Below are 17,844 nucleotides of genomic sequence, written 5' to 3'. Positions count from 1 at the left end.
TTTGCCCATGGCACAGAAAACATGAAAATTAATCTAGCTTCATGTGTCAAAATGGAAGTGGCAAGAAAATATGTTTTTGAAATATGTTCCAGTGGTTCTTGTATTGGGTCACACTGCATAAGAGGAACTTTGATAGTTTTTACAGCATGATCATTGACCAAAAATAAGACTGTACATTAGAAAAGAACCAACCAGGCCTCGCCATTTATCATTAGAAAGCTTATTCCCACAATAGTGTAATTTTAATCAAATCTTTTTGACCACATCAAAAGAAATGGGCATTGGTTGCATGACATACAGGGTGGACTGGATAAAGTGTTACAAACAAAAGCATGCGATGCCTCTTTGGAAATTGCCATAAACACACTAGATTCTGGATTTAGGCTCTTCGATGAACTCCCTTTCAGTGTAAGAAAGATAAGTCAAATTGGTTCCTCTTGACCAAAAATATTGACAGAAAACACCCACTGTCAGCCTCACCATTGGCACGCTCTGTACTGTTCCTAGCTATGACTTGCTAACCTTGGCTTCAATCCTTCAAAAGCTGTTGTTCAACAAGGGTTTTAATGCAAAGTGATTGCCTTTGGCAATTGGGGCATCAATTTTGAAAGTAAATGATTTAGGCATATAGTCACTTTTGCCACAGCAAATTCTGTAACACCTTATAAAACCCACCCTGTAGAATAAAGAAATAGAACATATGTGAGTTTCATGATAGGCACCTTTGGGCAGTGGATTTGTCCCCTTCAGGCAACCAAAGGCGTTATGGCCACTGTCAAGCAGGCTTGAACCAAGCGTTGTATCAAAATGTATCAGGCTTGAAAAGGTTCTCATCATCTCATCAGTACATCTTATGCAAATGCTTTGAGGAAGGAAAATGGACAGGAAGGAATCAAGAAATTTCCTTATGTTTACATGGATCTTGTTTGCAACGTGGATAGGGGCTATCTTTCACCAACGGAAATGGATGACTTTATCTTCAATGAGTTGAAATTTTGTAAGGGTGAAATATCTGGTATCCTAACCCTAAGAGGGGGATCTTTTACCCAGGGATGAGAAATGATTAAAAGCCATTTTGACCACCTGGCAGAAAATGGTGGCAAAAATTGGTACCAATTCCTTCAAAATCTAATTTTGCCATTGCTGCTTCTACCACTATCAGGTTGACGACTCATCATGAAGTGAACGTGAAGAAAAGGTTCGGGGACCAATTTGAATTTCATTGGTCCTATGTGGAGAAATCTTGGAAATTTACAGTGCAGGAAGCTCAACGTTTTGCTCCTCTTCGATTTTTGAATATACTAGATGATGTTTCTTTGCAAGACCTTGCAGATGTAACGACTAGTTTTGCTCACATCAAGTTATCTATTGTGGAAGAGGTCTAGGGTGAACATTACAGCCCTTGTCTCAGTTGGATCTCTAATGGGAATTTTAGAGTCCTTATTCTTCCAGATGCGTTGATCCCTGACTATGTAAATATCCAAGGAATAAAGGCCTGAGGGACCCACCGCGCACAGATAAGAAAGTGCTTCAGGTGCTTCAAAGAGAGCCACTTATTGAACGAGTGTACTCAAACTCCGGTCATCCAAAGGAAAGACGAACCTACTCTGTTGGGATCGCTGGTCAATGAAGCAGAGCCAGAGGGTAAAAAGGTACTAGCACCAGCGATGGCAAAATTCGACTTTGAAGGAATTTCTGCCCTTTTTTGCCCTCATTTTTTGCCCAGTGGTAAAAAATGGCTTTTTATAATTTCCCAACCAAGCTACATCCTTGTTGGCAAAAATCCAGTTTGAAGCAATTTCTGCCACTTTTTGCCACCATTTTCTGCCAGTGATCCAATAGGTTTTTAATAATTTATCATTCCTGATCAGCACCCCATCCCCAAAGTGAATCCGAATGGCCCTCTCTACTGAAAAGTCCCACTCCTGACATGCCTGAAGGTCAAGAGCCTGCCAAGGATACAATCCAAAGGGACAGGGACAATGTTGACAAAATTCGACTTTGAATGAATTTCTGCCACTTTTTGCCACCATTTTCTGCCAGGTGGTCAAAAATGGCTTTTAATAATTTCCCATCCAAGTTATATCCTCGTTGGCAAAAATCCACTTAGAAGGAATTTCTGCCACTTTTTACCACCACTTTTTGCCAGGTGGTCAAAAATGACTCTTAATAATTTCTCATCCAAGCTATATCCTCATTGGCAAAAATCCACTTTGAAGCAATTTCTGCCACCTTCTGCCACAATTTTCTGCCACCTGGTCAAAAATGGCTTATAATGATTTCTCATTCCTGGATAGGGATCATGATCTCTGTGACAAGGATGGGCCTTCTCTCTTGAAGACAAAGGTTCATGATGCCCCTTCCCAGGAGGAAGTAGGAAAGAAAAATAACCTACAGACTGAAAAGAACGATCTGGCTGTTGATAAACAATTGCACATGATGTTGACTCAAGGAAGATCTCCCCATTATCATGAAGATTAGAGCGGTTAAAACATTTAATTTCAATAAAAAGTTTTTTTTCTTTTAAATATTTTGGCCATTTTCTCAAAATGTAAATATTTAGACACTTTCAGTATCGTGGGTAATAATATGGACATTTTGATCATATTTTGGCAATGCAAGAACCAAACACTTGAATTCGTAGATTTTTGGTCCAACTCTATACTGCTATGTTATCTAATAGGGCTCTATAGTACAGCCCTAGTGTCTAATAGCCATTTTCACTGAGGAAGACAGTGCCCTCTGCTTCATCTAGGTGCGGACAAACAAACGTAATAACAACAGGACACGCTCTAAGATGCCAGATTTAATCAAGGAATTATTAGATGAACAATTTATTCCTGAAGTATTGTGATACCCTTTAAAGATGTTTGTATTTTTTACTGCATGAGTTAGCGGGGCTGCAACTCACCTCTTACCTTTTTTCATGTGCATTGAACCAATTTTAGTCATACTCATTGTGATATCCCTTTCTAGTCAACTATTTTATTGCCTTTACCTTTTTGACATTCTTCTTGTTTTACCATTTTGTATAATGTATATACATCAGATTTTATTTTATAGTTACTTTTACGCCATGACATGACCAAGAGTCGCAATAAAGATAATTATTATTAAATATAGTTTGATTTCAGGTTATGACATTCGGTCAAAGGAATGTCACAGCACTCAAGGGAATTGATGGGATCAGAAGCAATTCCTAAGCTGCATGCAGGAGTAGCAAGTCCATCAGAGAGGGTTCATTTTTAGGGAACAACTAGCTGTGTCTTGTCTAAATAACCTCCTTCATCTACTTTTGGGCCATGTACTCCATGTACTGCTTCAGGAAGAACGCAAATGTGGAATCAGGTGCAATGGCCAACCAAACCCAAACAGATTAGTGCAACTTTTGCCATGAGATTTGCATGAAATGGCTGCAGATGGATCTTAATGTCATTGATGGATTTAAAGTTGATCCTGCTGGAAACCTGGTACTTAAAATATATCCTCCCAGAGACCCACTTCTCTCCAACCTGAATGCGAGCACGGCGATATGATACACATTGAGTCAAACGGCCGGCTGGCCTATGCCCAGAATCATCACATCTAAGGTGGAATATACCGGCAAGATGTTATCAACCATGAGGACAGTCTTGTTGACCTCGTGGATCCTAACATCCACACCTAACATGTGGAGAACATGAGCAAGAGCAAAACGAAATCCGAAGCACCAATATGAAACTTCCCGGGACTTCTTCTCCATCTGCTTGCACGAATTTCAATGGAGATGTGCACACAGAGGCCAAACATTATTCTTAGATTTTCCCTCGTCCATTGCTTGTGTCCTGTCAAAGATTTCTAGACGCTGGATGTGGGACAACCGACCACTCGATCGGCTAAACAGAACAATAAACAGGTTTGCGATCAATTCTCAGGAGACCGCCCTTTCCAGTGTCCAGACAGGGCCGACATCCAGTCTAGAAGTCTATCGTCCTGTCTGGCATTCCACGTTTAAACTGAGATGAGACTAAAATGTGATGAAATAAAACTTTAACCTTTTAAAAAAGCCATCAAATGGCTGCAATGTATTTTCGAGTGTTCTCTTAAGAATGCCAAATGGGATAAACATGAAAACTTCTCGTGTATGCTTCAGAAAAAGCATTTTTAAAGTAGAGACTAAAGTAGTTTAAGGTTCGAATTGCAGCAGCCCCTAAACTGCTCAAAATATTTAAGCCTATCTTATTCGTATCATTCTGAAACTTGAATTTTGTGTTGCTTTGGAAGAAGACATGCTGTTAGACAGATTGATTCATTGACAAAATCATTTTACTTCAAAGGGAAGTTTAGACTGTTCATTTTCTTACTCATAGATAGCCAGGGCATTAGAAACGAAATTACAAGTAACAAACTTGCAATAATTCATTCCATTTTTCGAAAAAGGTACTGTAATTCAGTTACATTTTAAGATGGTGTAATTTTAACAACCCAAAAACTAAAAGAATTACTCGTTCCTTTTTTTAGCTTCCAAAGTGGCCTATAATTTTTCGTTTATCTCACGACAGTTGAGGAAACTTAAGGCTCAACAGAGCCTCCATCCATCTAGCATATTATAAGCAATGGAAGTAAGAGCTGAAAATTGAGCTGGCTGTCAACTTCTGTGAGGGTGCTCTTAGATTTAAATCTTGTTGCATTTGCTACTTTATTGTTCACATATTCTCAATCAAATTCGGAAGACCTACTTCAGTGCAGCAAGCAAATTCTTTCTTTGGCCTGAGCATGATGTATTAAATTTACCAAGACTCCACATTTCCATGACTTAAGCCATCAAACAAGAAAGCTCCATTGACTTGACAAAGGCTAATACTGTTTTTCCATCATGACGTTTACGACATTGTTTCAACCCTCAACAATTATTACCCCATCTAGGGTCCCAATCTTGACTCCTCAAAGCATTATAATGAAGTACATTTTGAACAACTATGCCAAAATTAAATGCTAATGCTCATTTTTGAAAACAGATGACCCGAAGTCTTCAAATTTTACGCCTTAGGACTGCTTGAAGCCCAAACCACAATTTCTATAATGAAATATAGTCTTGGTGGGGCAAAAACCATAAGATATTGGTCACTTCAAATTTTAGTAAGAGTAATTGTAATGAGTAACGTCATTACATCTTCTTTTGAGTAATGGTTGTGTAATGAATTACTAATTCTGACCAAAGTAATTGTAACTGTAATTCGTTCCATTCATTGAGGAACGACTAATGCTCTTTAGATAGCCCTAATCCATGAACCACTGGAGTATGGACGGGGATGGTAAGGTTGAAAATTAGCAACTCCAATTCGAGTCAATGAATTAAACTCTTCTTCAAATAAGGCTGGCCCCAGATCCCTGCGATTGCGTATTTCAAATGTCAGCTCAATCAAACGACTGGGTCAAAAGCTATGCCCTCTCAAAGTGTAGTACTTAACAGAGCACAGAATGAATGACTTAGCCCTCTTCTGGTAATCAATTACCACAAGAGGGCTAGTTCGTTCATTCATTGAAGAGCTTAGTAGTGCCTTTTGAGACGGCATAACTTTTGATCCAGTCGCTCGATCAAGCTGAAAATTGAAATGAGTAATTGTTGTAGCCTGGGATCATTCTCATTTGAAGAAGAACATAATGCGTTGACTCAATCGCGAAAAGCCAATTCCGAAACCAAGCGTCCCCGTCCATATTCCAGTTGTTCATGCCTAATCGCTTGCTTTTCGTAGGTCCCATACTGTATAGCCCAAAATTCTATAATGCATCCTTCGTTGAGACATCCTTGACTATGTGTAGTTAATGTTCAATTTGAATCGTATGGAATGGTATTGAATTCAAAGCTTGAGGCCTTGCATTATTATTTTGTAACCGATTTTCCTTCATTTCACAATCGTCAATCTATCCACAAGCTATGTGAACCTATGTAATCTTATGTTGCATTGCGACCTCCTCGACTAGACGGACAAAAAACTTTTCCATTGTTTCATATAGTTAGAAAAAATATTACTAAGACTAACCAGATGCTATTTTACAGCTACCCTGTAGATTGAAACAGTGGACAATACATTCAATACTGACTGTCACATATTCATTAATTTAAGGTGAATAAAGTCGGACTGGCAGTGGAGGCCGTCAAGAACTGCCTTATTTCTACACACACTTGACCAATGGCGTCTCAATTATGAACCTACGAATTGAAATCCATCACGGTTAATTTTGAAACTAGATATTGTTAGTTTTACTTTGCCTAGTGGATCTTGAATACTGATATTAATACCAACGTGACTTTGAGAGGTTGTTAGGCTGAGAGAATGTTCCGCATCACCTCTGTGGGATGGAAAGTGGATGGACCGAGTCTGTGTGCTACTATGCTAGCTGGATCCATGGATCGACTTTCAGGGGGAAAGCCAATTTCCCTCTTGGACCATTTGGACTGTCAGAGAGAAAAGAGGAGACCAAGTCCAAACGAAACGTCACCCAAGTTCTAGTTGCACACTTTCACTTCGGACGACATTCTTCATCGGACATCGCTCAATCTCCATGGAGCGATTGACATGATCGCCCAGGGTAAGTTATACCAGTGAGTGCTCGGTCATGTCCGAACATATCATAAGATTGCTTTTGAATGGTCTCGTTACGTATTGTCATCGTCCATAGGTGATAACGCGTTTTTGTGTTCCTCTGACAAGAAGAACCTCGCTTTCAAACAGTTCTTATCATGTCACGTCTCGAGCGATGCTCTCGGTTGAAAAAGCCATCTCTTTCGTTGCAGTCAATTCGTTCCGAGAAGCTCATCCAAGAACATGTTAGTCATGCAGATGCTCCTACCGCGGTTTCTGGTTTTGGAGATCGTGCTTTTCTTTCATTGTCTCCACAACGGGCAAGGCTGCAAGAACCAAATTAAACATGGTCTCGACAAGATCCGGTCTTCTCACCAGGATCGACCCAACGCTCCAGTCAATGAAACCGTCATTCAAAGCATTATAAGCACCGATCCTCCGCCTCTTCCGCCCAAATCTTTCCAATGCGCCGTGGACATTCACGCCCAACAAGTGCGTTATTTGCCGTTGTTCTTCCACCCTGCTACCGAGGAATTCCTTCTCCCTAATGCGGGCTCTGAAAACGGTCAACGCATCTTGCGATTTCCTATAGGCGAACCCGTGATGGCCGCTTGCCCGGGGGCCAAATTGAACGTGAATGGAGAGCGACACTTGCCGGTCATGTGTCTGGGGGAAAATGACCTCTTCGATGCCTCCGGTCAAATTGTGCCCTTCTCTGAGCTTTCGTGTTCCAGGTCGATACGAGAGATGGTCCAGCCGGATGAAAATTCACCCTGTGGTCCCGAGGGCCAAGGTCATGGGGTCATCATCGGGTGGAAAGCACCTTCAGGGGCCTTGAAGCCTCAGATTAGAATTTGCCATAACTCGGAATTAGAGGCCACGTATTATGCTCGACATACCTTATTTGGTGGTGCACTGGATGCCAAAGAAGTTCAGAGCTCTCGACCCACTTACTTTAAGGAGGGCGGGTTCTATGACCAAAGCTCAGCCGACCAGGCCTACAAGTTAAGGACTCAACGGGAAACGTTCAAGTCCATCTTGGGCGCCACTCAAGGCTCGAGGGTTTTCAAATACAGACGATCCTATTTGGCCAAAGGCCACCTAGCACCCGATGCTGATTTCATATTCAAAGAATGGCAACACGCCACCTATTACTTTCTCAATGTAGCTCCGCAGTGGCAATCGTTCAACAATGGAAACTGGAAAGCGGTCGAAGCGGCTGTGAGGAATTATGCTAGCTTGACCCAAGCTAATCTGGATGTGTTCACCGGAACCTTGGACCCATTAAAGTTGCTCACCGATTCTGGTTCCAAGACACGTCTACACTTAGCTAAAAAGGACGTCGATCAAGAGCAATTTGATTTGATTCCGGTGCCGGAGTTCTTGTGGAAACTCGTCTACCATCCCCAACTGAATCAAGCCATCGTGTTCATTGGATTGAATAATCCTTTCTTTGAAGGAGATCCTGACCAAGAGATTCAAATATGCCCCGACATATGTGCCTCCGAAAAGTGGTTCTTTCTATATCAAAAAAACATCGCCAAAGGCTATTTGTATTGTTGTAGTTATGCAGACTTCAAAGCCGCCATCGAATGGATCCCAGATTTAGGAGATCCGGATATTCTGGAGAATGTTTTACCACCCTTTTAGGGGGGCATGATGGGGAGATCTCCGCCCAGCCCTTGATGGGACCTTTATTCCAATACTCAATCACGTGATGATCTCATGAAATCATCTGGATGAAAATATTTGCTTTGGTTCTCATCCCTTAAAAGAAGATAATATTTATGTCAATCGCATATTTATCCTAAGTGATAATATCAAATAAATAATGCAATGAGTAACATGGTGCTCCCAAAATTTTCGTTCTCGGGTAGAGGTCGTTCAAAAATGATTAGATATGAGTGACTTTTTCCAACTTTATAAAGGTTGCTCAATAGAGATCTTCTGGTTCCGCATATTTTTGTTACTTATGGCTGGTCGACGCCAGACGCTCAAATACAGCTCTTTTGGAGAGACAGGCGAAAACCATAACAAGTCCAGGAACGCCAAGTCAAGGGAAATGAAGTCAGATTCATTTTCCTGACAGTCGTTTTCCAATTCAAGGAGTCCTTCCTGTCCGTTCCATCGCAATTTTTGTTCATGAGGAGCAAATAAACAGCAAAAGAAATAATCACCCGCCATGAAGCTACAAAAATTGGTTGGTACTTAAAACAATGAAAACTGATTTCTCCCATGTTTGCATTTTCCGGGTAGCGAGCTTGGGTAATGAGGAACTTTTTAACCACAATCACATTCCATCGGGGTATTGCAACATTCTTTTTTACAAGCGCATAAAAGCGGTCACTCTAGCTTTGGAGTAATATGTTGATCCACGTTGGCAACTCTTTTGTTGACATGTCAAGTGCGTCTCTTTGCGTGGAACATCAAATCTTGTTCCCAACTGTGCAAGTGATTCGTGCGAATCAAGCTTCGGATATTAGATTCATTGGAAGGGATAACCTCATAAATGAGGGTAAACTCTTGTCAAGCTGCAATGGATGGTTGTTCAGATTCAAAGTCAGGCCATTGAATCGAAAGTAAGTATTGATTAGTTTCTTGAGTTTTTTTACCATTGAATTTTAATCCTGATCAATTTTAGGTAATCCAGGGACAAGTAGATATGCGCTAAGAATGCGATATTAAAGAAACGGCCTTTTTGTCACAGAATTGGGAAATGGGCTTCTTGGCTCAAATTTATCGATCCCGATGGTGGCGCTATCTTCAGAAACGAAAACCGGGACTTCTTTTGGTGCTGATTTTTGCAGTTTTTCTGATCTACTTCAATTTCATTGATCCAAATCGCCGGAAGAGCGATGTCGAATATGATAATCACCAACTTGTGCAAAGTGAATTGGTTCGATTGCGATCTCAAATCGGCTTCTTGAAGGCCAAACTGGCCGCAGAAGGTCGGGGCATTACAGATCTGAATGACCTGGCTCAGCCAATGATCTATGCCATCACGCCCACTTATGCTCGACCTGTTCAAAAAGCTGAACTCATCCGGCTATGTCACACGTTCCTTCTGGTGCCCAACTTCCATTGGATTGTCGTTGAAGATGCAGCCGAACCCACAGATCTCGTAACGAATCTTCTGAAACGTTGTGGGGTGGTCTACACTCAACTAAAGGCTCTCACGCCTCCCGAAATGAAACTGAAGCCGAGGGATCCCAATTGGAGATACCCAAGAGGTGTTTGGCAACGCAATGAGGCATTGACCTGGATACGCAATAATGTGCCAGTTTCTCGTGAAGGCGTGGTTTATTTTGCTGACGATGACAACACTTACAGCCTAGAGCTGTTCCAAGACCTGCGTTCCACCAAAGCAGTGTCAGTGTTTCCTGTCGCTCTTGTGGGAGGGGTCCTTTTAGAAAAACCCGAGGTTAGTCCGGACGGTCGCGTCATAGGCTTCAATGCGCTATGGGAGCCTCAAAGGCCGTATCCTATTGATATGGCTGGGTTCGCAGTAAACTTGCAACTGATTCTTGCCAAGTCTGAAGCCAAATTTTCATTGGAAGTAAAGCGTGGTTATCTGGAATCGGAATTCATCGGCCATTTGATCTCCGGGAGAGAGGAGCTCGAGGCCAAAGCTGATTTGTGTACCAAAGTTCTAGTCTGGCACACTCGGGCTGAGGCTATCAAAACAACAGGGGAAAACATACGCAAAAGAAAAGGTCTTCCAATGACTAATGTGGGTTTCGAAATATAATTGTTGAACGCGGTTTTCTCTCATTGTTTTATTTTTTGATCCTTTATCATGTTTGTTTCTGATTGGAGTGTGTGATTTTCTTGTTTCCAATTGGGGGAACCTGTTCACGCTATAACCCAATTTGTTATATGGGAGTCTGCAACGAATGGTCTTTTTTATTTTTGAGGCAAGTGTGCATTGCATTAGTGAACAGTCATCTCTGGCAGAAACCTGCCTCTGGAAAGCTAGATTATGGGCCCATTTACTAATCATCTCCCAAGTTGACAAATGGCAAAACATATTGAACCCCAGCTGATGAGATGATCTTATTTCAACAGTTATAATAAATATGAAAATGTCCAACAGGTAAGTATTTCGTGCTGAGAAACTTTATGGATCGGTGGCAATGAAAGTAATAAGTGAAGATACTTAGTAAGCAGGGCAGTAGTACACGAGAAACATTCTGTCACAAAGTTTGCCTACCAATTTCGGAAATGTTTGGTATTTGACAAACAGTTCATCTCTGAGCCGTCTACACGTGAAACTACAAAATCAAAACGGTTTGACAAATATTTTGATGTAGATTTCTAATCAGATGAACTTGTAAGTGATCGAATCATTTCCCAATGGGTCTTTCATTCAATATTTATGTTATGCACGTTAAACAAGATGATTAGTATAATGAACATAGAGAAAACTGAGGAATAAAATTTGAAAAAAAAAAAACGATGGGCACTATCATGATGAGAATTTGTAATACTGTTTTTCCATCATGACTTTTTGTGTCATGGTTTCAAACGTTTCAAACCTTCAGCAATCATTAGTTGAGGCCAGGAAATGATCTAAGTTTCAGACGAGCAATACCTAAATAATATTTACTCCTACACTCGTGCTCGGTGAGAATGTATACGAGACGAAATAATTGGAAATGCCTAAAATAGTTCAGTGGTGAGAGTTATCAAGGATTATCATTTTTGCAACCATTTCGAAGAAAGTTTCAAATAACAGTGAAAAATTGAGACCAGTAAATACATCGATTTACTTTCAAAATTTACATTTTCAAAAGAAGCAAAATCGCTGTTAAGATGCCACCTAGAGGGCTAGTCAGAGAAACGACACTCACGAGATTCCTAAGATTTTTTTGGCTCCCTCGCGGCTGCCTGGTGCTTGGATCCATAGATAAGATTCATAGAAGGAGATGCTGTTCGCTAACATACGATATTACATTTGTTATACTTATAACAATAAAACCCCGATAAAGCCGTCTGATAAACTACAAAGTAAATGTTTCTGATAAATGGATTTATTTTGACTTTTCAAATCCTCATCCTGTTTTAGAAGTTGTTCGAGCTTTGGAACTTTCAAACTATTATGAATTTCCATGCCTGTGTTGTAATTGCCATTACAATTTCGTTTTCGTATAATTGTAAATAATTCCATTGAAAAACAGAGTACTTGTAATTGTAATTAATTCCGTTGAGCAACGAGGTAATTGGAATTGTAGTTAATTCCATTTAGAAACAGAGTAATTGCAATTATAATTAATTCCATTGAGAAACAAAATTATTGAAACTGTAATTAATTCCATTGAGAAGCAGAGTATTTGTAATTGTAATTAATTTCATAGAGAAACAGAACTATTAAAACTATAATTAATTCAATTGAGAAGCAGAACAATTGTAATTGCAATTTATTACATAGGTGGGAAGGGAAGTAACAGAAAAACTTCAATTATAAATTAGAATTACATTTCCGCTCGCAAAAACAAAAAAATATGCATCTTAAAAAAAAACATTGGAGTTTTGCTTGATTATGATCTTTCTTCATTTAATCTTGGTCATGGATTTACTCTTTTTTTTCTTCTTTTTTTTCGGACTTCCTTACAACTACCGGGATTGGAATCGCAGCAGTTCAAGACGAGAAGATTATTCATTTTACTTGACTTTTATTTTTATATATTATTTGATCGACCAACGAATTGGAGTTGGCTGATCTGGCTAATCCTTGAATATAAGGTTGATCAGGAATTTTAGTCAAAAACTTGTCCAAGTCTGACTTAAATCTTGCTACTGGATCAACCCCTACATAAGCCCTACGAATATTTGAGGGCAGTAAATTGAACAATGAAGGAGCCCGAGAAAGAAGAGAGTTGGACTACATTGTTTTAACTAGCATGGATTCTCGAGGGCTTGAAGGTGCTCTCAAAACGCACGTTAAGCCTCTACGATCACTACAATTGACCCTAAATCCTGGGTTGGGACAAAGCTCATGAATGCTTTTGAAAACGTACAATATCAGATATCTTTCGTACCTTCTCTGAGTACTGTACAATCCCAACCTTTCTAACCTCTCCCAATACGAGAGCTCTCTCATATCTTCAATGTTCCTAGTAAAACATCTTTGGACCTGCTCGAGCTTTTGCAAACCTGCTGAACTAATTGGAGCCCAAATGGGAGAGGCATATTCAAGATGCGGCTGAACAATCGACTTATACAGAGTTAGCATCGTGACACTATCTCTGGACTTAAACGTGCGATATATCCAACCACATGTTTGAAAAGCCTTACCAACTTTCAACTGGATATGCTCATCGAACTTTTCATTATCTTGGAGGACTACACCTAAATCCTTCATGGATGAGACCTGCTCAATGTCCTTACCGTCATCATCTAATAGTGGAGTGTCTAATGGCGTCGACCCAAAGGTCATTGAGCGGAATTTCATTCCATTCAAGGCCAGGAATAAATTTGGTCTAGGACCTTTGCCAGACAACCGGAATCCTGACCTACCTTACTGATACTGACATTACTACTACCAAGCTTCTGAAGCGGAGCAATGAAGATGATGAAAAAGAGAGGACTCAAAATGGAACCCTGAGGAACACCCGACTTGACATCATGTATGCCACTAAGGGATCCCTCAACCTTAACTAATTGTTTCCAACCAGAAATGAAACTTTTTAACCAATTGAGAACCCTGCCTTGGATCCCAATCTCATGGAGCCTGTTAACTAAAAGACCATGATCTAGTACCTTGTCAAAGGCCTTGGCAAAGTCGAGATGAACTACATCAACTGATTCATGGCTCTCTAGTCCCTCAATAACCTGCTCTACGTAAATGTTCAATCAGTTGGGTTACCGTGCTAAAATGTGCTCGGAACCCATGCTGGCTAAGAGGAAGAACTTCATGGATATCAAGAAATTCAACAAGTTTGAACTTCATGATCTTCTCAAACACCTTCGCATTTTTCAAAGTGAAAGAAATCGGCTTATAGTTACTGGGGAGCGACTTATCTCCCCCTTTGATTTGATGTAAAAAATATCAACTACTTGCCTGTCAGCCAAATCTCTTCATTTCAAGTTTGAATAACTTTGTTAAATCACCTAAACTGACCGTCTCTGGATCCTACATCCTTCTATCGCGAGCGACAAAACTCAGCTTAATTCGATCACCAGTTCCGTCGATTTAATAAGTTTAAAGTGCCTGAAGACTTGATAGTTTTTGAAGGAAATGTGCATGTAAGTGCTTATTGATTGTTTCACATTTTTTTTGCCGCAATCATCACTATTTATGGTTATTTTGACCCCACAGTAGTTCTGAAAATAATTTATAACAAGTCGTCATTTCTGAATTATTCTTGTTCACTTGATTTTGAATCAGTTGTCGTTAATATATTGTCTCTTCATAGTTTTATGGTTAGGCATACAACATGAAAGTTCATCTTGTGCGTTGAAAAAGTTCATGACCTTTGGTGACACTTTTGTCAAGATGGTGATCAAATGATTTCGAAACGCTATCAGTCCAATTAAAGAGCTCACTCCTCAATCTTTTTCATGTCCTTTTTCGTAAATCAATAAATACTGGCTGATTTTGCTTTACCCTTTGCTTGAGGAAAACACAGTGGCTTTTTCAAACTTCAGGTGTTGTCAAATGTATCGGAGTAGTAAGACCGATGAAGCAACCTTATTTGAAACTGTTAGACTATGATTTGTCACGTATTCAGAGAATATACGCCATGATCTCGACAGAACCGTGTATAATTATTGGCACATTCATCTTCGTCTATGTTATCACTCTTAAGAGCGGTTCGGATATCTTTAAGGCTGCTAGTGTCAAAATGAAACACTGACAGAGACAAAAGCCGCAATTCTTTGGTTGATTGGTACTTGCGAAAAAATGAGACATGTTTTCATAACCCAATTTAAGACACTTGTCAACTTATCTTGTTGAAAAAGCTCTCGTGATGAAATGCGCAATAAACCCAACGTTTATATAATTTGTGCTGTCGAAACTGTCCCACTTTGCTCTAAATTTTTGTTTCAAGTCACAAATTGCGTGCAAATTTTTACGGAGTCGAATCGTAGTAAACGTTGATTTGTTGACTGTCACTCGTAACCTTGGTTTTGATCGGAGTGCATTGACTGAATAGCCCTGACTTCATTTTTTTCTTAGAGGTGCAAGGTGTTCCACAAGGTGAAGGAATGATAACTTGGGGAATTCTGTACGGAGATGTTTCCAAGCGATTTCAAAGTCTGACAACGCTCAAGATGTGCGTTTCAACGTTGAAATCAGATAATGCCATAGCTTTCACTTCTTAGAACTGCAGGAGTACCGATGCTCGACAGTTTATCTTGCCTAAAAAGTTATTCTTTTTCCAAACAAGCTACTTCTGCAGGAAAAAATGAAAACGAGAGCAGAGTCCTCAAAACAGGGATGAGAAATCATTAAGAGACATTTTTGACCCCGTGGCAGAAAATGGCAGCAATTCCTTTAAAGTGGATTTATGCCAACGAGCATATACCTTGGATGGGATATTATTAAAAGCCATTTAAGACCACGTGGCAGAAAATGGTGGCAGAAAATGGTGGCAGAAATCCCTTCAAAGTCGAATTTTGCCATGACTGTCTCAAAATGGGTAGCTGAACTCGGTTCTTAAAGTTCTTTTTTCCGAGCCTTCTCTGATAGGTGCTTTCTTTTTGACACTCACGCCATCTCATCTTGGCTATTTGGGACAGGCTGTGTCAAGCATTTCCACAAGTGATTTGTCTTGCCTGATTTCAAGTCGAGCGCACCACCCGCCAAAAGATAAGGAGGGGAAATGAGGGGAAAAAGCTGGAAGTGGGATTTTCGGGTTCTGGGCAAGAAAGCCACAAGATGGGACGGATGTCGAACAGATACGAGGGTCGTTTTTTTTTTAATAATCCCCAGCCAATTTTACCCTGGCCCACTTTGTTCAGTTTCAAATCAGCTCATCATGAAAGCACTGATACTTTTCTCGTTTCTCTTATGTCTTTCCCCGAGTACTTTCGGGTTACGGTTTGCCCACGAACCGGTGACTGTGGATACAGACGTACTCATTGTGGGTAAGCCCGCTCGATTGACCTGCAACTTTGTTAAGTATAGAACGGAATCGGTCCGTGAAATCACCTGGTTCTTGGGCTACTCCGGATTCCGGACCAAAATTTTTGGCTATGCCGTGAGCACGGGCGTGAAGGAGGGCTCAAACTTTCCGTTTGTGTCCGTTGACGAGCACTCCGTGACGGATTCTGAATTGACCATCACCTTGACCGATTTCCGCGATGAGAACATGACCCTGGGTTGTGAAGTGGAAGTCATCCGTGACAACGGATATGGCAAGTTACGTCACGATAAGAAATTGGGCAATTCAATTGTCAAAGCTGTGGACAACGGACAACACCAACTTATTCTGAAGGCTGATCCGGGCCTTCAAAACCAAGCCATACCGGACAAGGAAGTCGTAGTCTCTTGCGTGTCTCAGGGAGCCAATCCTCCACCCAAATTGTCGCTGATGGTCGATGGCAGGAACTTGACGGAGATTTATACTGGTACGGTGCAAGAAGGAGTCGTCCCAGATCAAAAAGAGGTTAATCTCATGGGTCGAATCGAACGACTTCCTGAGCACCTCTTTAAAAACAGCTATCTGACCATCGAATGTCTAGCACATTTTGACGACTTCCTCTTCGCTAAGAAGGAGATCTCCCTGCAGAAACGAGACGCCATGAGCAGTCCAAGCTCGATTCCCAATTACGATGAAGAACAGAAATCGCGCTACATGAGACCAGGTGCCAACCGACGGAACGATGTTGATGACTCCAATGGTTATTTGCGTCCAGGAATGATTCCCCAAGACAGCGGCTCCTTTGGACGCACTGGACGAGTGGATGAAGGTTATCAAGCGGATGTGATCCACTCGAAGCTGCTGGATCTGATGGACCCAGCCCGACACATCCATCCTGGGATCCCCTACGACTTTTTTGCCGGATATCTTCTTATGGTGTCGGATGAGGTCAATCCAACAGTTGAAGGAAATGGTCACACTACTATTTTGGGGGAGTTGCCCTATGAGGTGGAGACAGCCCTTCACCGCCATTACGGCCGAGTTAATCAGGTTACGCACGAAAAGACTCAAATCAAGATGGACCCCATCAAAGTATTGAATATAATGGGCGGGCTTGGATATCGTGTCATTGGCCAATCAGACCAAGGCAATGATTATGTGTGGACTTTGGAAAAAAAGAATTTCGAGATGGCCAACGCCAAGAATCATCAAAGTCACAACTAGAGTGAAACATTTGATGATAACTTTGAAGCAAACTAATGAATACATTTCAATTTCACACCCATAACGTACGAAAACTAAAGAGTCAAAGGCCACACCACATGATCTGAAACAATTACAGATTAATTAGGCGGAAGCGTGACATTCGTATGAACAACCTTGAATTATAATTTGGTTGATAACAGGATTAGTGGCTTTGTTAGTGTGCGCGTATACATGATTTGTGAATAAGCATTAGAGGGACGGGATTGGCTAGAATATCTATGATTGACCTGACCAGAGCCTCAAAGACCAGGCCAATGGTGACGAAGCAGACTTGATCCGGAACGATCAAATCATTTAGGTGTCATAACAAATGATCGCCTTCTTTTGGTTTTTATAAGGCCGTCTTGCAAAGACGTACTAGTATGATCTTTTGCTCGTCAGCAATCTGGTTTTTGGAGTCTTTGTGGTCCATATACCGGGTGGCCAGAAATAAGGCCATTAAGTTAAAGATTAAGGGTCCGACAGCTATGGTACTTTCATGCTAACAGGCATGTGGTTAACGTAAAAAGAGGATTAGATTAGACAAATTTGTCACTGTCACTTCAAAGCATCATAAATTTCTCTAAAGGTAATTTTGAGAGCTAAAATTCTAACATATTATAGATCAGACTACGTAAAATTTACGTTATTATTTAACGGTTACTTATTTAAAGCTTAGTTTTCGAAATATGATCCTTTTGAACCACTGACTTTAGCCAATCTGGTCCAAAAACAGTGACTAAAAGTGCGGATTCCCTCGTTATCCAAATAGGAGATTGTCTTCTTGGCTGAATGAGCAGGAGAAATGTCTTGTTGAAAGACAAAGGGCCGGTTTTATGCTACATTTCTCATCCACAGCATCACTGTAAACTTGAAAACCTCAATGTAGGCATCTGTGTTTAGTCTGAATCCCTCTGGGAACCAGATTGGAGGTCCAATTCAATGCG

At 40.7% G+C, this 17,844-nt stretch overlaps 3 protein-coding genes across 4 annotated transcripts; all 3 read left to right on the top strand.

The window, feature by feature from the left end:
- The first annotated feature begins 6,302 nt into the window (after positions 1 to 6,302).
- LOC131887344 (uncharacterized) lies at positions 6,303 to 8,410 on the top strand. Its single transcript, XM_059235934.1, has 2 exons — positions 6,303 to 6,573; positions 6,779 to 8,410. Exon 2 carries the CDS (start codon positions 6,810 to 6,812, stop codon positions 8,214 to 8,216), a length of 1,407 nt encoding a protein of 468 aa, XP_059091917.1. The 5' UTR covers positions 6,303 to 6,573; positions 6,779 to 6,809; the 3' UTR covers positions 8,217 to 8,410.
- Positions 8,411 to 8,933: 523 nt separating this feature from the next.
- LOC131887353 (galactosylgalactosylxylosylprotein 3-beta-glucuronosyltransferase I-like) lies at positions 8,934 to 10,332 on the top strand. 2 transcript variants are annotated; one of them, XM_059235942.1, is made up of 2 exons: positions 8,934 to 9,145; positions 9,274 to 10,332. In XM_059235942.1, the coding sequence occupies exons 1-2, from the start codon at positions 9,107 to 9,109 to the stop codon at positions 10,312 to 10,314; spliced, it is 1,080 nt and encodes a 359-aa protein (XP_059091925.1). In that variant the 5' UTR covers positions 8,934 to 9,106; the 3' UTR covers positions 10,315 to 10,332. The 2 variants fall into 2 exon arrangements, with proteins under 2 accessions (XP_059091925.1, XP_059091933.1); XM_059235950.1 differs by having other exon boundaries at positions 8,944 to 9,145; positions 9,208 to 10,332.
- A 5,180-nt stretch (positions 10,333 to 15,512) lies between these two features.
- LOC131887243 (uncharacterized) lies at positions 15,513 to 17,060 on the top strand. Its single transcript, XM_059235802.1, has one exon. The coding sequence runs from the start codon at positions 15,548 to 15,550 to the stop codon at positions 16,874 to 16,876; it is 1,329 nt and encodes a 442-aa protein (XP_059091785.1). The 5' UTR covers positions 15,513 to 15,547; the 3' UTR covers positions 16,877 to 17,060.
- The last annotated feature ends 784 nt before the right edge of the window (positions 17,061 to 17,844 follow it).

This window comes from Tigriopus californicus, chromosome 1, assembly GCF_007210705.1.
Source record: "Tigriopus californicus strain San Diego chromosome 1, Tcal_SD_v2.1, whole genome shotgun sequence".
NCBI lineage: Eukaryota > Metazoa > Arthropoda > Copepoda > Harpacticoida > Harpacticidae > Tigriopus > Tigriopus californicus.
This window is presented reverse-complemented; position numbering and strand designations above follow the sequence as displayed.

What these genes read in the sequence shown, in the direction of transcription:
- LOC131887344 (XM_059235934.1), top strand. Translation starts at nt 6,810, where the DNA reads ATGTTAGTCATGCAGATGCTCCTACCGCGGTTTCTGGTTTTGGAGATC.
- LOC131887353 (XM_059235942.1), top strand. Translation starts at nt 9,107, where the DNA reads ATGGTTGTTCAGATTCAAAGTCAGGCCATTGAATCGAAA. An exon ending in GTCAGGCCATTGAATCGAAA is followed by an intron (nt 9,146 to 9,273) that starts GTAAGTATTGAT and finishes TTTTTGTCACAG; the next exon opens with AATTGGGAAATGGGCTTCTT.
- LOC131887243 (XM_059235802.1), top strand. Translation starts at nt 15,548, where the DNA reads ATGAAAGCACTGATACTTTTCTCGTTTCTCTTATGTCTTTCCCCGAGT.